Source organism: Heterocephalus glaber, unplaced genomic scaffold (genome assembly GCF_053883595.1).
Source record: "Heterocephalus glaber isolate CG9 unplaced genomic scaffold, H.glaber_assembly_v1.0 deba00001760, whole genome shotgun sequence".
NCBI lineage: Eukaryota > Metazoa > Chordata > Mammalia > Rodentia > Bathyergidae > Heterocephalus > Heterocephalus glaber.
Genome location: NW_028258457.1, coordinates 8,495,216 through 8,516,042, shown reverse-complemented (window position 1 = coordinate 8,516,042; position 20,827 = coordinate 8,495,216). Strand labels below are relative to the sequence as shown.

Sequence of the window (20,827 nt, the reverse complement as noted above, 5' to 3'; positions counted from 1 at the left end):
CAGAGCAACACGAACTGCGAAGTTTGCTCTGGGGCCGCGACCATAAGGGGCCCACGTGGTGTAAAGGAGCCACGCGGGAGACCACACACACACCCGCGCGCACACACACACTCACGGGGCTATCCCAGACTTCCCACCCAGGTGCCCCTCTGTCCCAAGAACAAGCCAACTCTTACTTCTTTAAAACCATTTACTTACAAACTTTAATTCAGCAAAGGCCTGTGTGGGAAGATGGGGAGGGCAAACCCTGGAATGGACGTGGGCCCTAGAATCAGGAGAGGGGAGCTGGTGGCTGGGGGTGGGGTCCAGGATCACCCCAGATGGACAGGTCCTGCTTGTGGGCAGGCCCTATCTGCAAGGAGTTGTTGGTTTCCGGAACCGGGCTGGAAGAAGGCCAGGACGCGGATCTTCGATCAGGCCTGAGGGGGTTGGGGCACATTTTCATGGGGAGACAGCAGAGGCTCAGTGAGATAGCACAAGGCCAACTCCCAGACAGACAGCAGGGACTGGCTGAAGCCAGCTGAGAACGCCTGTCTCTGTACCTAGGCCTGGGTGGACTGGGTGGGATGGGGGGGGGGGGGGAGGTGTGCCAAGACCGAGGCTTCGGCCTTCTACTGTCCCCAGGGTGGAGTCCCCAGGTGGAGGGGCCCAAGCCTGAGGCCAGAGCTGTTTGGTCCTGAGTCAAGCTTGCAGAGCTTGGCGTCTGAGAAGCTCTGGCCAGTGAGGCCTGCAGGCCAACGTTAAGGCATCAGAAGGCCAGGAGGCTGTGGCAGGGAGCAGGGGACAGGGTGGGGTACTGGCTAGAGTAGGCAGGTAGTGGCAAGAGATGCCATGACTGCAGCAGACTGGGAGAAAGGAGAGGGCTGAGGCAGTTGGAATCAGAAGTGTGGAATGGAGGCCTGGAGAGGCAGGACCTTGAAGGAATCAGAGCTGTGGGGTCATCTGGGATGGCTTAAAAAATAATAAAAATTAGAAAAGGAAACAAAGTCAACTGTCAAGAGTTAAAAAGGCAGCAGGGGGACAGTCTCTGATCCTCATGGGAGGTCAGGGAAACCTCCAAGGCACTCAAAAGGCCAAAACAGGAGTGACAAGGCAGGAGGGGACCCCGAGAAAGAGCCAGGCCCAGGCAAGGACAGGAGCAGGTGGGGAGAGAGCAGGCCCGGCCCCTCTCTCTTAAGGCTGTGGGTTCCCACACCCAGAGCAGGCTGGAGGTGCAGAGCGCCGGGCACCCCCATACTCTTTGGGCTCTGTTTAGTTGGTCAGCAAAGTCTTTCAGAGATTTCTCTATTACCCAAAATAAAGAAAATTTTAAAAACAAAAACAAAAACAACCACAAAACACCAGAAAGCCCCAAAGTGCCCCTTAAAAAATCCTCTTCCGCTTCAGGTAGGAGTCTGCGTAGTGGCCGCCAAGGCCCTGGGAGTGCTGGCCCACGTAGCTGCCCTCCGGGCTGGGCTCAGGTGAGGGCAGCAGGTGGGCAAAGCTTCGTTTCTGGCCACCCAGGGGGGTCTGGAGACAGAGGGCATGGGGGACTGGGTGAGGGGGCGCCCCAGGGCTGGAACTCCCCAGCCCTGTGCCTCCCCATCCCCTGCCCGTACCTTCAGCAGGTGGCTGTGGCCATTGGGCCCTGGGCTAAGGCCCAGGAGCCCCTCACTGGAGCCCAGTGGGGAGGAGCCAACTGCCTGGAGAAAAGGAAGAGCGCAGGTCACTTCCTCACTTCTGAAGGGGCCAAAGGGGTTCAGGTGTTCTTTGCACCTGCCACTTGCAGCTGTGGCCAAGGCACTGAGGTCACAGCACCCTGAGGGCAGGCCCACTGCCCGCATGCTGGCCACCCCTTGGGGACCTGCTCCTCACTTTGTTGAGGTGACTCTGCTTGAGGCCAGCCTGCAGGCCACTGGTGAAGTAGGAGGTGGGTGAGCCCGAGTAGAAGTGAGAGAGAGGCCCGCCTCCTCCACTCCGCTCGCTGAAGCCACTGGGTGGAGGGGACATCTGCAGAGAGCGGGGAGTGGATGAGTGATGAAGGATCCCCCCAAAAGATCCTGGGCTTGGCCGTAACAAGTGTTATGGGGACAGCTGGTATGTGAGGATCAGCTTGCCCTTTGTCCTCCAGGGAAAACATCTGCAGCCAGCCACCATGGCCTATGCCTGCAGTCCCAGCTACTTAGGAGGCTGAGGGGAGCCTAGATCGAAGCCACCTTGGACAACACAGTGAGACCTCATTGCAAAAAAATGTTTGCTATGCTTAATAGCAGATGGGGCCACTTGTTACGCAGCCAGATCTACCTGTTGCACTCAGGGGGCAGGGTGTACATGGTGCCTCTTACCTTGTGTCGACTGGGTCCGTGAGGCCCTAGGGCTGGCTCCCGGGGGTGGGAGAAGAGCCGCCGAGGTCCCACGTCCTGAGTGGAAAGGACAGGGACACGTAAGCCAGGTCTGTGCCGGTCTCAGCCTGGGCTATTCTGCAGCACAGCAGCACCAGGGTGCTCAAGAGGGCAAACTCAGCCTGCGGAGGGCTGTGAGCAGGTGGGGCAGCTGGAATGGGACCAGATGTGTGTACTGTCCCGGGGCAGAGGTGCCTGGGTCCCCACGGTGATCCAGAGGTGGTCAGCAGTTCTGTTTTCAAGGGACACAGGGAACCTCAGAATATGAACCCTTCCCATTTTCATATTTGGCATTTATTTCAGTTGACAGTTTGTTTTAAGCCTATGTGGGCCAAACATAATAGGTATGGGTTGCAAGGGTCAGTCTGAAGTTTCTGAACAGAAGCAGGCTGGCATCACAGAAGGACTAATCTCCAGGAATCAAAAAGGGCACAAATGGACAGACAGACAGGATAGCTGCGTGTAGGGTGAGAATGTGAAGGTCCTAGACAGACAAGGGAGGGGTGACAGGCAAGGCCAGACAGACAGGAGACTTGTGGCAGGGACCGTTATCTGGCAGGTTCCCTGCAGTGTGCCTAAATGCTTGGCTTGACACAACCAGTCCTAAAGAAATATGGTAGGCCCAGGCATGAGAGCACATGGCTGTCATCTAAGCATTCTGGGAGGCTAAGGCAGGAGGATTCCAGCCTGGGCAACCTAGCAAGGCCCTGGATCAAAAAAAGAAAAAAAGGCTGGGGATACAGTTCAGTGTGAGGGTTCAATCTCCAGTACCACCCAGGCACATACCCCCAAAATGTGGTTGAGTTTTGGACTGTAGATCATTCTGGATTTTGGATTTGAGAAAAAAATGAGGCCTCTCAAGAACAGAACCCAAGTTGAAAGGAAGCTCATTTCCATTTCAGAGAAATCTTACACGCACAGAAGGTCATTTTATACACCATTCTTTGTATGTCTGCATTCTGACTATGACCTGTCATGTGGTCAAGGCGAGGTCTGATGTGGTGCTCAAAGCTTCAGATGTAGTCAGGCATGGTGGTGCATGCCTGTAATCTCAGCTGCTGAGGAGGCTGAGGCAGGAGGATTGCAACTGAGACTGAGACCAGCGCCTGGGCCACTAAGCAAGACTCCATCCCGTAATAAAAATTAAAAAGAGCTGGGGATACAGCTCAGTGCTCCCTGGGTTCAATTCTCAGTGCTGCCAAGGTGGGGGCAGGGATAGTGTCACCTGTGTATAACCCCAGCACTCAGGAGGCTGAGGCAAGAAGATCGTGAGTTTGAGGCCAGCCCGGGTGACACAGTGAGACTGCCTCAAAGGAAAAAAGTTTTGCAACTTGGGACCTTCTGGATTTTGGATCAAGGCCACCCTGCGTCATTTTAGAGAATGACATGGTCAAGGGAACAAAAAGCCACAGCAGTTGGAACTCGGGGACGGTGGGGCTAGGGCAACTAGGTACTCACCGAGGGGTAGTCAAAGCCGTAGCTGTCGGGCAGCCCGGGCTCGGGGGGCAGGCGGGAACCAGCAAGGGGGCTGAGGAGGCGGGACTTAAGTGGGAAGGCTTTGCTGCCACTGCCACCTGTGCCAGAGCCTCCACCTGGGGCTGGGGGGTTGGGCAGGGCCCCCTCGGCCTGGTGGCGGCCTCTCGTGGCACACCCCCAGCCCCGGGCTTCCTTGCCAGCCAGGTTGGTAGCTGGGAGCAGGCTGTGCAGGTTTAGGTAGGGATTCAGGGGGATCCGGTAGTCCTTGGGGGGTTCCCCCAGCAGTGAGACCTGTGACAGAGGGCTGGATTCACCAAGGGCACAGGCAGAGGGGCAGTGCAGGGCAGGAGGCAGGAAAGGTACACCCATAGGGTACAGCCTTACCCCGGTGGGTGTGGGGAGGGGTCCACTGTCCTTCTGCAGGCCCCTCAGACCTGGGCCTCGGATCCCCACAGGGGCAGGGGGTGGGGTGAGCTGGGCTGCTGTGGGACCCAGGCCCATGGGCTCCCGGTCACCCCCAGAGGGGCCCAGCAGAGGTGGCAGCAGGGGTGGTGGCTTTCCTCGCCGAGGTGGCAGCTCTGGGGCGAGGGTCCCCCCTGCAGAGAGAGTAGAGTGTCCCCAGGGACCCAGCCCCCAGTCCCTTCCTCCCAGGGCACTAGAGCCAGCACAGACTAAAGGTATCCCCGGGCACCAACCTCCAGGATGCCCCTGGCTGCCCCATGACGTGGACACCCCACTCAGTGACAGACGAAGAGACTGAGGCCCAGAGAGGCTGTCACTGGCCCAAGGCCACACAGCTGGGAACTCACCACTCCCAGGGAGGAAGGGGGCTGGGCAAGAGGACAGGGAAGGTGTCCAGGAGAGGTGGGGTGGCCGAGTCGGTGTTACCTGCTGACAGGTCCCCGAGGAGGGGGTTGGCTGGCTGGGGCCCAGCCTGGAGGGGGCCCAGGGGCGAGTCTCCCAGGATCCCAGGCTTCTAGGACAGACATAGTCAGCTGTGGATGGCAATCTCAGGCACACACACATGTAGCCTGTGGTACCCCAGGGCCCTGGGGGGACAGAGGGTGTACCCAGCACGCCAGGGCTACCCAGCCTCCTGGCTGATCACACAGCACAGTGTGACAACAGCCATATCGTGTGTGATAGCCAGAGGGTTTTGGTCACACTTAGTCCCATAACGCCCCAAGCACACACATTCACTGTCACCACCAGACACAGCCCATCACTGACTGGAACCCAGCAAAGCAACCCACATAGTACCTCTTGGACTTGCCGATAACCCACATATCTGCGGCCTCGCACCTGTGTGCGTGTGTGTGCATGTGTGGTAAGGGCAGGGCACTCTTCCCTGGCACAGGGATGGGGGCAGGACTCCCCACCCACACCTGTTTTTTGGCTATAACTAGGCGTGTCCAGCTCCCCTCATCCCTGCTCTGGCTACCAAGGCCTGGCGTCCCTTGCAGGGCAAGGGCAGGCCCCACCATGAGTAGAGGGGTGAGTTCCTTCATTCTCGAGGCACCAGGGTGGCATGGGGGGTGTTAGGCAGGGGCAGGCAGGGCTACCAGCATGGGGTGCAGGGGGTCTGCTGTTACCTTATGGCTCTGGGCCTGCAGGGCGAGCTGCAGCAACGCTGTGGACAGGGCTGGCCCGCTGAGCAGTGGCATGGCTGGGGGGGCACCCAGGAGGCCTGGGGGAGATGCAGAGAGCTGGGCGGTGGCCCTCAGATGGGGAACCCTTTCCCCTACCATTCAACATAGCCCTGGCTATGGATGGGCCAGGAAGCTAAGGAAGGACCTAGGAAGGGCAGGGTAGGGTGCACTGTGGAGGACCCCGCTCCCTATAATCCCGCCTCTGGGAGGGGCCTCCACGTCGGTCTGGGCTAGGTAAGAGGCAGGCAAGGCATGTGTGGGACGCCCGCTTACCCTGCTTGCCTCCCACACTGCTGTGGAGCAGAGGGTTGAGGAGCAGCTGCAGGGAGGCGGATGGGCCCAGGTTGTTGAGCAGTTGCAGAATGTTAGGCTCAGGCAGGAGCCCCTTGCCACGGTTGAGGGCCTGTGGAGGGGGACAGGGCAGCTGAGCACGGCCTGGCTGCTGCAGACACCTGATGACCACCTGCACACCCCTCCTGCACACTCACCGTGGCCTGGGCAGCAATGAGCGCAGCCAGCATGCTGCGGCCAGGGGGCCCGGGGGCGCAGAAGGACACACGGAGGTGGCTGTCCCCCAGGGCCAGGCCGTCAGCCCGCTGCTGTGCCGCCTCAGCCATCTCAGCAGTCTCGTACTCCAGCACTGCGAAGCCCTTCAGCTGCCCGTCCTGGCCGCAAGCCAGCTGTGGGGAGGCTTTCGTGAGATGGGGGCAGCTACCCCTCTACACCCAGGGGTGCCCCAAAAGGGTCAGATGCTGCACGGACACTCGACAGCGCCTCTTCATGGAGGTGGAAGTAAGCCCTGCTGCTGTACCAACCCAGGGGGCTGCCACATTCTTCAGGGGTGACAGCTGAGGCCCAGACAGGGCAGTGCAGCCAAGGCCACACTGCTGGGGGGCAGCAGAGCTGGGGATGGTTCATAGGAATCAACTCCACAAGGCCCCTTGCCAGTGCCACTGACGGGATTCCCAAGTACACCACGACTCCAGGGTCCTGGCTGGCAGCTTTGGAGTATGGCCCCGACACAGGTCTGGAGCCACAGAGCCCGAAGCTGAGCCTGGAAGGGCTCCAAGCCTAAAGGTTCAAGGCTGATCAGCCAGGTACAGAGGCATGGTCACAGCCGGCGGGGACACCTCTCCTTCAGGCCCACAGCCCCTTATCTGCAGCCTTGGGCAGCCGTGTTCCAGGGCGAGCTTGCTGGAGACTGGAAAGGTGGGTGCTGCGCGTGCTGTGTAGTACACGACAGTCCCTGCCATGGGGCGAGGCAGCTCCCCCTACACAAATGACAGCAAGACGCAGAGAAAGAGGCCACAAACAACTGGGGTCAGTCGGGCCTTGCTGCCACCTATATAACCCTGCAAACTTGTCTCCTGGTTGTCAGAGCACATTGAGAGCTGCAACCAGGGTGGGGCTGACCCAGAGGAAGCAGGTGCCAAGACAGCACCCGGCCCTGATCCCACCTGACTCGTACCGATGGGGTCCAAATGCCCATGGCCAGAGTCGCTGCACTACAGAGGTGGAAACTGAGGCTCCAAGAAGGCAGTCCCTTACTAGGCCAAGCCAAAGCAGGGGTCAGAAAAGGCCAGGCTGGTGCCCCCTCATGGGACTGGCCTGGGTGGCAATGGCTGTCCCTCCTTGTCCCAGTTCACTGATGAGTGTCATGTTTTGAGACCAACTCAATGTTCCTGAATTGACACAAGGGACAGCTGCAAAAGGAGTGAGAAAAAGTTTATGTCCAAACTAAAAGGTGCCACTGGCAAAGCAAGTGGACTCAAGAGGCCGAGGCAGGAGGGTGGTGGCAAGTCTAAGCCCAGCTTGGCAAATTAGGGAAAGCTTATCTCAAAATAAAATTAAAAAGGGCTGGGGATGTAACTCAGTGCTCCCTGAGTTTAATACCCTGTACCAGACCAAACCAAACCAAACCAAACCAAACCAGAAGGGAAGCTAGGTGTGGTACTCCATACTTGTAATCCCAGCACTGGAGAGGCTGAGGCAAGAGGATCACTTGACCCTAGGAGTTTGAGATCAGCCTTGGGCAACATAGTGAGGTCCCATTTCAAAAAAGACAGAAAAGGGCTGGAGACTCAGCTCAGTGGCACCACGCCTGCCTCACAAGCCCATGGTCCTGAGTTTGATCCCTGGTACCAAAAATTAAAAAAAAAAAGCAAAGTTGGGCTGGGGATTTAGCTCAGTGGTTCCACTGCCAGCCTCGCAAGCGCAAGGACCCGGGTTCGATCCCCAGTACCAAAAAAAAAAAAAAAAAAAGAAAGAAAAAGAAAAGTTTCAGTTTCCAGCATCTCCTATTTCAGATTTTCAGAGGAGGGAGGCTCACCCTGTACAGTTTTGCTGGAGCAGGGTCGGCCAGAGAAGTTGCAGGCAGCTTTTGGCACTGGACTTTCAGGAGGTGAGGATGCTGAAATGTGACTGAATGCCCAGTAACAAGAATAAGTAGCAGTACAAACTTTTCCTTAACATCCAAGGTCTTAAGATACCTGCTTTATTTTGCATTAGTACTGCAGTACTGAGGGTTGAACCTGGAGCCTCACATGTGTTAGGCAAGCATCTACACTGAGCTTCATCCCCAGCCTTTTCTATTTTTTATTGAGACAGGGTATTACTATGCATATGGGATTAAATAAGATGTTCAGCAGGGCTGGGGATTTAGCTCAGTGGTGCTGCCGCCTGCCTTGAAAGCGCAAGGTCCCAAGTTCTATCCCTGGTACCAAAAAAAAAAAAAAAAAAAAAAGATCTTCAGCAAAGGGGTGGGGTGCAGCTCGGGGGTCAGTGCCTGCCTAGCATGTGTGAGGCTCTGGGCTCTACCCCCAGCACCATGTAAATAAATGACTGAATAAACAGCTGGGGAGCCAGGTGTGGTGATGCACACCTGTAATCCTAGCATTCAGGGAAGCTGAGGCAAGAGGATACCATGTGATTCCCACCTAGGCAATTTGGCAAGACCCCATCTCAAAATAAAAAAATTAAATAAAAAAAAAAAGGGCTGGGGATGTAGCTCAGTAGTAGAGAGCCTCTGGGTTTGATCCCCTACTACTAAAAGGAAAAAAGAGGCAGAATTTTTTTTTAGTACCAGGGATCCAACTCTGGACCTTGTGCTTGTAAGGCAGGCACAGTGCCACTGAGCTAAATCCGCAGCCCTAAGTGAATATTAAGTAAATAAATAAATAAATAAATATCCTAGGGAATGTTTAAGTAGAGAAATGAATAGGCAGCCATTCAAATGAGAAAGCATGACTCAGAAAGCATGACTAAGTGCAGCATGTAGTACACACCCGTAGCCCCAGCTACTCAGGAGGCTGAGGTAAGAGGATCGTTTGGACCTACGGGTTCAAGACTTGCTTGGGTAACAGAAGGGGACCTCATCTAAACAAACAAACAGCCGAGCATAGTGGCACACGCCTATAATCCCAGCACGTGGGAAGCTGAAGGAGGAGGATTGCTGCAAGTTCGAGGCCAGCCTGGGTATACAAGATCCTGCTTTAAAAAAAAGAGGGCTGGGGATTTAGCTCAGTGGTTCTGCCGCCTGCCCCACAAGCCCAAGGACCTGAGTTCGATCCCCGGTACAAAAAAAAAAAAAAAAGAAAGAAAAACAAAACAAGAAAGCAGTACTACCCTCATTTCAAGATGGGGAAACCATGCAGAGAACCTGCAGTGGGTCGTGGCCCTGTTCCTTAGGCTCCATACCAGAGGACCAGGTAACTGAGTGAATTCCAGTTGGGTCCAGAGTAGCTGTGTAGCAGAAAAGATGAGCCATGAGGGAGGGAGGAGAGAGATGCCAGCAGAGGCCTATCACATGGGGGCTGAGCCCAGAGAAGGTTGCAGAATCAGGGCTGAACCCAGCAATGTCCCTCTAAGCCCTGCACTGGCAGTGTTGTGATCCCGGCACTGCCAGGCCCTAGCTGTACCCCTGTGCTGCAGTGTCCCCACCTGGAAACAGGACAGTGCCTGCCTCTTAGGGCTGTTACAGAATGGTGACTGGCCCCCTTGAGGTTCTCAGAGGGCTGCATCTGGCCTGTTCCTGCCCGGGGAACCTGGCTCAGAGCAAGTCACACATACAGAAAGGCCCGGCACCTGCTCTCAGTACCCCTACCCACCATGCTCACCTGGCAAAAGGTGGGCGAGTGCACGGCTGACAGCGCCTGGCGCAGGGTGTCCACGTCACTGAAGCCGGGGGGGAGGCGGTCCACACAGAGGCAGCGCGAATGCAGCAGGGCCGGCGTAAGCTGGCCCGCATCTGTCCAGTGCACGTACAGTGTACGCGGGCCCAGTGGCTTGCCCAGCAGGTCCGACTTGGCACGGGCAGCCGAGTCCTTTTTCATGTATTCAGCGAAGCCATAGCCCTTGGATTGGCCGGTGTGCTCACTGTAGACTAGGAAGCAGCGCTCCAGGCTGCCAAAGGGCCGAACTAGCTCTTCAAACTGAGCCTGCGTGAGGCTTGGGGGCAGGTTGGCCACACACAGCAGCGCATCCGTGGGCTGCAGCTGCACTGACAGCTCGCGATCCCGCAGGTGGCTCTGGTGGAAGGCGTTGATGGCTGCCTCGGCCTGCTCCCCATTCAGCAGGGTCACGAAAGCTGCACACAGGAGGGAACGTGGGATGAATGTGGGATGTGGGATGAAGCCCTGAGGGCCTGCTCATAGGCCTGCACCCACTGAAACACGTGTGACCTCAGGACAGGGGCCACAAGGACATTCCCAGGTGCCAGCTGCTCCAGGCAGCTGAGCACAAGTGTGTGAGCGGGCCAGCTGGTGCCTCCTGCAGGCAACCCGTGTCCCTCTGCAGCCCAGAGCAGTCAGGCCAACCATGCCCATAGCTGCATCCTACAAACCACATGACAACAGGGTGCCACCAGGGTAGGGGTGGAGCTGGTGGTCACTGGAGCCCAGATTTAAGCCTCAGACTCTGTGTGGCTTTAGGCCTCAACCTTCCCATCTGTCCAACAGGAATAATGGGGCCTCCCAACACCTGGAGCGGGAGTGGGCTCACAGCAGCACCCTTGCCAGGGGAAGGACCCTTGAACACAAACAGCCTGGCAGTGGCACAGCCTGCAGTCCCAGCTCCCTGGAAGTAGGAGGTAGGAGGAGCACCTGAGCCCGGAGTGCAGAGCCACCCTGGGCAACACAGGGAGACCATATCTCTTAAAACCAAGTCAAATCAAGTAAGGGCACGCCTGTATTCCCAGCACTTGGGAGGCTGAGGCAGGAGGATGGAGTTGTGGCCAGCACGGGCTATAGACCAAGTTCAAGGCCAGCTGGGGTACAAAGTGAGACCCCATCTCAAAAAGAAAACAAATCAAATCAAATAAGCCAGGCACAATGGTATACACCTGTAATCCCAGCTATTCAGGAGGCTGAGACAGGAGGATGGCAAGATCTAGGAAGTGCCACACACCGAGAGCAATTAATTCACCATCTGTCACTTGCTGACAGTCAGAGTGAGGATAAACCAGGGTTCCAATTTGATATCTGTCTGTCCCTGGCCTGCTGGGTAGGTTTCCCAGGGACACATTCGTACCCCTATCAGATTCAAAGAAAAGCCTCTGGCTCACCTCTCAGAGTTTTGAGGAGAGAGGAAAATGATCAGGGTCAGATTTGATCTGTTCGTTGTTTTTTTTTGGTACCAGGAATGGAACTCGGATCCTTGCGCTTGCGCAGCAGGTGGCGAAACCACTGAGCTAAATCCCCGGCCCAGGGTCAGGTTTGATCTGATGGGGCTCCCGGGGGGAAGGCAGGTGACAGCATGAAGTGTTGGGGGCAGTAAGGCCGGAGGGAGGCAGAGACAGAGGGGACGGGGACTAGGTGAAAGCCAAAGTGGCTTGGAGGAGGAAAGCAGACAGGCCCAGTGACTTGTTACCTGGAGCAAGTGGGGTGGGAAGGGGGTGAGTCCCAGGCCCAGAGGGAAACATGGGGGTTTCCCAAGATGCGCACCCAGGATGCCAGGCAGATGATGCCCCTGCTGCACTAGGTTCAGGGACAGTGTTGGGACTAAAGTTCAGGAGACACTGGGCCAGGACCTTCTCATCTTCCGGGACTGTCACCTCCGGCCCACCTGGCCCACCCTGTGGCTCCACAAACCTGTCCCTTTGTACTTGTCCACAAAACAGTACTTGAGCTCATAGTCACTGAGTAGGTCGTGTACTTCCTGCAGAGAAAGAAGCCAGAGGACAGGGAGTCAGTAGGGATGGAGGGGACTTCCATCTTACAAATGAGTCTGACCACATTATTTGCTCAAGGCCATTCAGCTGCAGAGGTGGGATTGCCCACTATTAACACTTGGACTTCAGGGAAGCTGCTGAGCCTTATTGCTAAGCCTCTATTTGGAAATTTTATTAACAACTCTATAGTTATGTATCAATCCATTTTGGAGGTGAGGAAACTGAGGCTCAGAGAAGTTAAGAAACACTGGAGAAGGTCTGCAGTTGGGCAAGGCAGCAGAAGAACACCATTCAGGGCTGCCTGACCAGGGAGGACAGGTACTTAAAAGCCCGTATTGGACAGCTCTCGCCCTCCTCATTCCTTCCTGTCACCAGGGTCACCCTCTCATCAGCCAGTTTTGAGGGTGAGGCACCAAGGCCTGCTTGTGGCTCCAGAAACAAATTGGAACATGCATGGTGGTCTTTTATCCACCCCCAAATCATGCCCTCCTATGACCCTTGGGGTCCCACTAGCCAGTGCCCACCCATGGGCAAAGAAGACCAATGGCAGGTATGTTGGTGGGCCAGAGAGTGGAGAGTCCCAAGAGCAGGGACTGTGAACCTCTGCCATTCCACTGCAGCAGGGCAGGGCAGGGCAGGGCAGGGCAGGGCAGGGCAGGGGAGGGCAGGGCAGGGCAGGATATATGGCATTTCTCTGGGTCCAAAGAGCATCGGGAAGCCCTGCCCCATGTCGGTCTCAAGACAAGGGTGCTCCTGGCAGCCAGATTAACCAAGACAAGTTCCATAGATCATCCCCTCCATTTTCCTGTAGATCTGAAAAGAGCTGGGAGGAAACCTCATTTTCCCAAATCAGTCCTGAACCTTTGGAGAAGGCTTCTACAACTTCCGGCTCTCTCCACCAGAAGCATGCATCAGTGTATGATAGGAAAGGGGATACTCTAACCCGGAAACTTCTAGATATGAAATCTTGCCACCTCGAATTAGTCGACTGGGGAAAAGCACAATCCGAAATGGGGTCGCCTAGAATCCCTATTTCCACCCCTCCTAACAGCAGCCCATTCCCAAACCTCCAGCGAGTCCAAAGCTCCCCGCCCCCTTGTACTCTCCGCCCCCTTCAATCACTTAGCCTCGCCCAAGCCAGTGGTCGCCCCTAGCAACGGCCTCCCTCAATCCAAAGTTGGTTTCTTCCCTCACCACGGTCCCCCACAGCTCTTTCATTCTTGGTCTCTCCCGACCCCCGCGAGGATCCCGCGCTTGGACGCCCCCGCCAACTCCCCCCACAGACGCCACCACTGGTGTCGCCCGGTTTCCCCCGCGCACGCGCACGGTGGTATTTCCCGCCACGCTCCCATACCGCCCCCCCATACCTGGTTGGTCACGTCCCCTGGGAGGCCCCGAATCAGTATCTTGCGGCGGTTACGAAACTGTCGTTCGGTGTGTTCCAGGCGTTTCCGGATCTCTTCCGGATCTAGCGGCGGCAGCTCTTCGGGCGTCCGGCGCTCTGCGGTCTCGGTGGCTTCAGCCTCGGCCCCAGGCTCCGGGCTCAACTGGGGCCGATGAGTAACGGACACATCGGCCGCCATCTTGGGAAACCCGGCGCCTTCTGGGACCAGCGAGCTGGGGCGGAGCGGCATAGAGCGGCAAAGACCACGCACCTGCCGATTGGCCGAGAAAATCCCCGCCTCCCTCCAGACTCCTTCAGCCCATTGGCGAAAGCCTAGCCAGCCTCTCAGAGTAGAAGACGCGTCAGGGTCGCCATAGACACCGCCCCCTTCCACAACCGCGGTGCCATTCAATAGAAGTTCGGAGCGCTGGAGAGAGCCTAGCGGTGAGGAAGGAATCCAGCCACAGACTACGGAGTTTAAAGGCTTTATTCGTGGGAAATTCCATGGTACATCCAAAGTCCTGACCGTCTTTGGCCCAGGATCCCGGCATCCCCCAGATCAGGACGACGCCTCTTCCCCCGGTGTGTCTTCAGACTGTATTGCCGTGAGGGGCACCGAGTTGCTTTGCTGCTTCACGTGGTAGATGCCACACCGTTTCTGCATCCCGAACACATATAGTAAAGCCCCTGAGATAATGACCACGCCCAGGACGGTTAACACCGTTACGCCAATGGTGACCGAGTGGTCTCGACCTGCGCAGAGAAAGCTGGGAGTAAATATTCGTGCCCGGACCCTCATGGGCTTTCTACACCAGCGCCGCGGCCCCTCTGGGTTCTTGCCCCGAGGTCTGGCCTCCTGGCAGTGATAACAGACTTTGGTGTAACTTGACACGGAGTAGGATACCGATGTTACCGCAAGCCCTTATGCCCGAAGCCTCCTTGGAAACAGCCTCGAGGCTGGATTGCCGCTGGCCACGCACTGCACTACTTGAGTAGTGCTGTCTCTCCACTCCATATGCAGGGGACATTTGGCCTGATCAGTCTTTGTGGTTTTTTGAGACAGAGTCTCGCTGTGTAGTCCAGCCTGGCCTCGAGCTCCTGGTGATCCTCCTGCTTCAGCCTCCCAAGTGCTGGGATGACAGGCTGACACGTGTGTGCCACCACACAGGGCTGGGACCCTCTGTGTAACCACCAGGTGACCAGACACCCCAAACTCCCGAGACGCTGGGAAAAGTCAAGGTAAGGCAGTGAAGGTTTTAAAGGCCTGAGTGACCAGCTCACCTAGGACACGCAGCTGGACAGCCGTGCTCCTATATATGAGCTCTCCGGCGACCACGAGGGTGGCATTGCAGATGAAGTGGCGTCCGTTGTCGCTGTCAGTGGCAATCAGCTGAAGCTGGGCGGGCTCTCCCGGAGATGGGGCCAGAACCCCATCCAGTATGACCTGGGCTCGGGGTCCGGCCTTGCAGGTCACATTCACTGTGGACCCCTTGGGGATGTTGGTCCTGCTTAGGCTCAGAATGGGCCCTGGGAAGCCTAAAGTTTTGGCAGAGCATTGCCCAGGGACTTAGTGACCATGACCGTCCTCTGGGTCAAGCCGCCCCCACCTCCCAGCCCTTTCTTCCTGGGTATCCAGACCCTGCTTTCTTGGCGCTTCCTACCCAACTTGGAGTGCTCAGAAATACTTTTCAGGTAACCCAGGCCCCGCCCACACTGCAATGCCCCCTTGGGCAGCTCAGGCCCCGCCTTTCCTGCTATTTATGATGTGCCCCACCTGCCCACGCCCCTGGCCCGCTGAGACCACGCCTTTCGGCCGCCTCCTCTTACTGAAGACCGTGGTCAAGTTCTGTGCATAGCGACTCACTCCCGCCAAAGTCACGTTGCACGCAATCTTCTGGGTCCCCTCTTGGTCCACGTGCACTATGGCGGTGGCCTTGAGTGTGTCACCGTCCCTCGTGACTGTAGGATTCAGCGTCTGGTTCCCCAGTGCCAGGTGCACCTGGGCCTCGGAGGCCGGGAAGACCCCATCTAGAACACAATGCACCGGCCTCCACGTGCCCACCTCCAAGGACCTGGGGGCCTCCAGGTACGGGGCAGTCATGGGCAGGGCTGGGGAAAAGGATAGATGTAAGCAGGTAGCCAACAGGGACAGTTTCATCACCAGAACAGGGTCCTCTGATTTATTTACTGTATTTGGGGGTTTTTTTGAGACAGGGTCTCTCCATGTAGCCCAGGCTGGCCTTAAGCTCACAGGGATCCTCCTGCCTCAGCCTCCCAAGTGCTGGGATGATAGGCGTGCACCACCATGCCTGAGGGTCCTTTTCACAAGGTGACCTGGATTTTAGCAAGGGTCACCTCCTTCCAAGGACCCCCTCCCTCTGAGCCCACTTCCCCAGCGCCTCACCGAATGTCCGAAGCTGTCTGGCGGCTGACTTGTTCAGGAACAGCCCCAGACCCTCGGCTTGCAGGTCCAGCTCCGTGCGGCACGAGAAGTTGGCGCCGTGGTCGCCTCTGCCCACTGGCACGGTGGCCGTGACTTCCGTGGGCTCCCCGATCACCGGCTGCCGGCTCAGCTCCTCCTCGTTCCGGAGCAGCACCGCGGTGAGCCTGTTCCGGGGCGCCCCACCCACCACGAGGCAGCGCAGGGTGAGGTCCTGGCCCGAGGGCTGCCAGGGTGGCAGGGGGCTCAGCTCCACCTCCTCCGGAAAACCTAACAGAGGAGGAGGGGACAATGGCAATTATCAGCTGGCCCTGGTTTGTTTGTTTATTTATTTATTTTGGGGGGATACCGGGGATTGAACTTGGGACCTTGCGCTTGGGAGGCAGGTGCCAGAACCACTGAGCTAAACTCCTGGCCCATCATTTATTTATTTTGAGATGGTTTTACTAGTTGCCCAGGCTGGCCTTGAACTTGCCTTCCACCTCCCCCACAAAGACTCCTAAATACCTGGGTTTACAGGCAGGACCTCACCAAATTGCTAAATCGGTTTTTGATTTGTTGGGGTTTTTTTGTACCAGGGATCTAACTCAGGTCCTTGCGCTTGCGCAGCAGGCGGCGAAACCACTGAGCTAAATCCCCAGCCCTTTTGATGTATTTTTAAAATTTTCTTTTTGTTTGTTTTTTTGAAACAGGGTCTCACTGTGCAGTCCAGGCTGGCCTTGAACTCCTGGTGATCCTCCTGCCTCAGCCTCCTGAGTGCTGGGATTGCAAGAGTGCCCCACCACGCCTGGTTTATTCTGTCCTTGTAAATGCTGAGAAACTCTGGAATAATCCCTAAGAAACCAGAGATGGGCTAGTGGAAGACTTCATCCATCGAGACCTGGGATTTGGGGGCTGAGGATGTTGCTTAGAGTTAGAGCACTTGCCTAGCATGCCTGAGGCCTGGCCTTGAATCCTGGCACCACCAATAACTAAATAAATAAATAATAAAAGATTTTTTGAGTCAGGGTCTCACGAGGAGTTCAGGTCGCCTAGGCTGGCCTGGAACTTGTAGTGATCCTACTGCCTCAGCCTCCCAAGTGCTAGGATGACAGGTGTGCACTATCACACCTGACAATAGAAATTTTTGGGGGGGTATCAGGGACCAAACTCAGGACCTTTCGCTTGTGAGGCAGGCGGTGGAACCACTGAGCTAAATCCCTGGCCCTAAAAATATTTTTGAAAAGGCTTATTGAGACCCAAGGTAATTGATTTTATAGCCAAGATGCACCTCTGTCTGTCTGTCTCTCCAGTGATCAGGTAAGGGGATGAGCCCCATGTCCACCTCCAGTCTGATCCACTCACGGTATATGGTGATGTTGGAGGAAGCTGTCACCTGCGAGCCACCACACAGCACGGAGCACATGATCCTGGTGTCCTCAGTCAAATTGCTGAGCCAGAAAGTTGCCCAGCCTGGGCTGCTGCCATTCAGCTGCTTCGGCAGGGACGTTTCCAGAATGAGGTTTGAGGGGCTGGGGCACTCAGTGCTACAGTTGACCAAGACAGAGCCACCAGCAGCAAGCACGGCAGCCGGGGGCTCCAGCCACAGTGGGAACATCTGCTCTTGGGCACCTGGGGGAACAGGAGGGCACCATCGTGTGGTTTTTCAGTTGCCCTGGACCCACCCACTGAGCAGCAGGTGCCACCTCCCTCTCCGACATGGTGAGGGAGACAGAATCAGTGAGGGACTGGCAGAGCACAGAGCCAGGCTGGGGAAGTCTGATCCAGCCAACAGGAAGAGGTGATAGGGAAGGCATCCAGGAGGAGGAGGCCACCATGGGCAAGTTTTATTTATTTATTTATTTTTTGGTACTGGGGATCGAACTTGGGTCCTTGTGCTTGCACAGAAGGCAGTGAAACCACTGAGCTAAATCCCCGGCCCTCAAGTTTTATTTTTAAACAGGGTCTCACTGTGTAGCCCAGGCTGGCTTCAAATTTGCAGTGATGCCTCTGCCTCTGCCTCCCAAGTGCTGGGATTACAGGTGTACAGCACCTTGCCTACTAACTGGCCAGTTTTGAAGGGTGAATAGAAAATTGCCAAGCAAAAGGGAAAGTAATCTTAGCAGAGGGAACCACAGAGGGAAATGTTGGAGGTCAGGGCCGGGGACTTAGCTCAGTGGTTCCAGCGCCTGCCTCTCAAGCGCAAGGTCCCGAGTTGTTGGAGGTGGAGAAGAGAGAGAGCACTGCATGTTGCAGGGAGCACATGTCACAAGCAGGAATCTGACCATGCCCAGGCTGAGTTAAGAAGCTAGAACTTTCTCCCTGATGCTGCTGGAGCCCTAGTCAGGGCTGAGTGTAATGGAAGGGTTCCCTGTGGCCTGGGCCTCTTGCGGCTAGATGTAGGACGCTTCGCTTTTTTCTTTTCCTGACTCTGGCTAAGGGCCCAGCCCCAGCCCTCCCAGCCTGGCCACCTCACCTTGGGGAAGCAGACAGCACAGCAGCAGCATGAAGACCCACAGGGTCGAACAGGCTCCCCACAGCTGCCTGGCAGGTGTCATGGTGGCTGCCAAAGAGGAAGGTGCCTCAAGGGCGGAGGCGGAAGCCAGGGTGAGGGTTGCACAAGTCTGGGCTGCACCTTGCCTGACCTGGGGCAGAGAGGAGAAGCTCTGCCCCAGGGGCCTAGGGTAGGAGCCCAAACTGGATGCCAGGTGGGAGTCACCAGCAGGCGCAGGGGGTCTCAGCTGCACAGTTGGCACCCAAAGGAGCCCACAGGAAAAGCTCAGAATATTGGGGGTGCCTTCAGTCTCTAGTACTGAGTAAGGCGGGGGGGTTCTTCCGGGAGAGCTTGGGTGCAGGAGGGTAATCCGCTGCAGAGAGGAAGTTAACAGAGGAGGTCTCTGGCGCTGAGTGAGGCCAAAAGGTGAGAGTTCTTTTTGTTTTGTTTTCTTTCGTTTTCAGTACTTCGGATTCAAGGCTGCTCGGGAACTTGCCATCCTCCTGCCTCAGCCCCCCAGAGTGCTGGGATGGTAGGTGTGTACCACCGAGCCTGGCTTATTTTAACAGTACAGTTCAGTAGCATTTATTAATACATTCACATCGTTGCTTGACCAATACCACTCTTTTATTTTATTTTATTTTTTTGAGACAGGATCTCGCTATGTAGTTCAGGGTGGCCTTGAACTCAACTATGTAGCCCAAGCTGGCCTCGAATTTGCTGAGATCCTCCTGCCCCAGCCTCCTGAGTGCTAGGATTATAGGCTTTTGCCACCATATCTGGTCAATACCACTCTTACTTCCAGAACTTTTTCTCTTTTCCAAACTGAAACGCTGAGCCAGGATAGATGGCACATGCTTGCACTCCCAGCATTTGGGAAGCTGAGGCAGGAGGATTGCTGTGAGTTGGAGGCCAGCCTGGGCTACATAGTGAGTTCAAGGCCAGCCTGAACCAGATAGGAAGAACATGTTTTCAAAAAACAAACTGAAGGGCCGGGGATTTAGCTCAGTGGTTCCACCACCTGCCTTGCAAGCGAAAGGACCCGAGTTTGATCCCCGGTATCAAAACAAACAAACAAACAAACAAACAAACAAAAAACCAAACTGAAATTCTGTATTCATTAAATACTAACTTCTCTTCCCTTCTTTTTCCAGGGATCAAACTCAGGACCTTGTGCTTGTCAGGAAGGTGCTGCACCACTGAGCTACATCCCCACCCCTCTTTTCCTCTTTCCTCCTACATCCTCCCCTCTTAGCTTCTATTCTACTTTGTTTCTATGAATTTGCCTCTTCCAAGGGGAAGTACACAAGTATTTATCTGGGAGTCTGAGGCTGGAGGATTCCAAGTTCAAGCCTGGCCTGAGCAACTACTGATTTAGATTTGTGATCCTGTCTCATTAAAAAAAGAAATTTAGGGCTGGGGATTTAGCTCAGTGGTTCTGCCGCTTGTCTTGCAAGCACAAGGACCTGAATTTGATCTCCGGTACCAAAAGAAACAAACAAAGAGATTTCAAAAAAAAATTTTTTTTTAAATCAATTAGGGAAATTTAAAACATTTCCAGGATAAAATACAACAACAACAACAACAACAACAACAACAAAAAACCCAGGCTGGGGATTTAGCTCAGTGGTTCCATCGCCTGCCTCGAAAGCATAAGGACCCAAGTTCGATCCCCGGTACCAAAGGAAAAAAAAAAAAAGTCTTATAATTGTAAACATGCAACTTTTAGGGCCAGGGATTTAGCTCAGTGGTGCCGCCACCTGCCTTGAAAGTGCAAGGTCTCAAGTTCAATCCTTGGTGCCAAAAAAAAAAAAAAGAAAAAAGAAAAACCCTGATTTCCAGGACAGGCATTGAGGAATTGAGGAATGATTGTGGAGTTCTTTCTGTGTTGACAATGGCATTGTCACGACAGCCTATGCTTATGTTTCTGAGACACATGTTGAAGTTTTTACAATAAAATGACATGATGTGTCTGATTTGCTTCAAAATTATCCTGTGACAGGCAGGTGTGCTGGTGCACGCCTGTCATCCCAGCACTTGGGAGGCTGAGGCAGGAAGATTGCTGGAAATTTGAGGCCAGCTTGAGCTCCATAGTGAGTTCAAGGCCAGCCTAGACTACACAGCAAGACCTTGTCTCAAAAAAAAGGGACATGGTAGGGATGAGAGTGGAGATTTAAAGCAAGCGTTTGGGGTTGGGGGCAGTCAGAGTGGTAAAAAATGCGCCCAGGGGCCAGGGATGTAGCTCAGTGGCACTGCACATGCCTGTCAAGCGCAAGGTCCTGAGTTCGATCCTTTTTACTGAAAAACAAAACAAAAAAGCACCCAGGCCTGGGCTCCACCCCTAGCACCAGGAAGGAAGGAAGGTAAGGAGGGGAGGGAGGGGAGAGACAGAAACAGAGAGAGAACAAACTTGGTACAGGGTGGCATATACCTGTAGTCCCAGCTACTTGGGAGGCTGAGGCAGAAGGATCCCCTGAGCCCAAGAGTTCAAGGGCAACCTGGGCAATGTACAAGACCTTTTCTTCAAAAATAAAACAAGATTGGCTGTGGGGGCTGAAAATTATTGGCCGCCTGGTGGTTAATGTGTAGTTTTGTTACATTTTTCTATGGTTTTTGTTTTGTTTTGTTCTTTTGAGACAAGGTCTTGCTCTGTAGTTCAGGTTGGCTTTGAAATTGCTACGTAGCCTAGGCTGGCCTCTAACTCATTGTGATAGGCATGTGCCATCCCACCCAGCTTATCCCTACTTTTGAACATATTTTAAATTATGCATGCTAAAAGGTTTTAAAAAGTGAAAAAAAATCCCCAGCCCACCATATATAAAATTTAAGAGGATACACAGATGGATAAGTGGATGGAT

The 20,827-nt window shown here is 55.2% G+C and overlaps 2 protein-coding genes and 1 long non-coding RNA gene across 8 annotated transcripts; 1 reads left to right on the top strand and 2 right to left on the bottom strand.

Moving 5' to 3' along the window:
- Positions 1–176: 176 nt before the first annotated feature.
- Positions 177–13,438, bottom strand: Raver1 (ribonucleoprotein, PTB binding 1). Of its 4 annotated transcripts, none has more exons than XM_021244887.2 (14): positions 13,040–13,438; positions 11,593–11,659; positions 9,622–10,091; positions 9,131–9,247; positions 5,995–6,186; positions 5,780–5,909; positions 5,450–5,544; positions 4,746–4,833; positions 4,242–4,453; positions 3,840–4,148; positions 2,325–2,399; positions 1,855–1,989; positions 1,599–1,682; positions 177–1,509 (listed from the first exon to the last, which is right to left on the bottom strand). In XM_021244887.2, the coding sequence occupies exons 1-14, from the start codon at positions 13,304–13,306 to the stop codon at positions 1,363–1,365; spliced, it is 2,388 nt and encodes a 795-aa protein (XP_021100546.2). In that variant the 5' UTR covers positions 13,307–13,438; the 3' UTR covers positions 177–1,362. The 4 variants fall into 4 exon arrangements, with proteins under 4 accessions (XP_021100546.2, XP_021100547.2, XP_004865546.1 ...); XM_021244888.2 differs by having other exon boundaries at positions 4,746–4,830; XM_004865489.4 differs by lacking the exon at positions 9,131–9,247.
- An 87-nt stretch (positions 13,439–13,525) lies between these two features.
- Positions 13,526–18,105, bottom strand: Icam3 (intercellular adhesion molecule 3). 2 transcript variants are annotated; one of them, XM_087201755.1, is made up of 6 exons: positions 17,952–18,105; positions 16,841–17,107; positions 15,461–15,766; positions 14,884–15,165; positions 14,338–14,592; positions 13,526–13,809 (listed from the first exon to the last, which is right to left on the bottom strand). In XM_087201755.1, the coding sequence occupies exons 1-6, from the start codon at positions 18,031–18,033 to the stop codon at positions 13,616–13,618; spliced, it is 1,386 nt and encodes a 461-aa protein (XP_087057881.1). In that variant the 5' UTR covers positions 18,034–18,105; the 3' UTR covers positions 13,526–13,615. The 2 variants fall into 2 exon arrangements, with proteins under 2 accessions (XP_087057881.1, XP_087057882.1); XM_087201756.1 differs by having other exon boundaries at positions 13,526–13,714.
- LOC147821211 (uncharacterized) lies at positions 13,808–19,945 on the top strand. 2 transcript variants are annotated; one of them, XR_015447563.1, is made up of 2 exons: positions 13,808–14,295; positions 16,789–19,945. It is a non-coding gene; the product is annotated as an uncharacterized LOC147821211 (long non-coding RNA). The 2 variants fall into 2 exon arrangements; XR_015447562.1 differs by lacking the exon at positions 13,808–14,295 and adding an exon at positions 15,004–15,142.
- Positions 19,946–20,827: the final 882 nt, after the last annotated feature.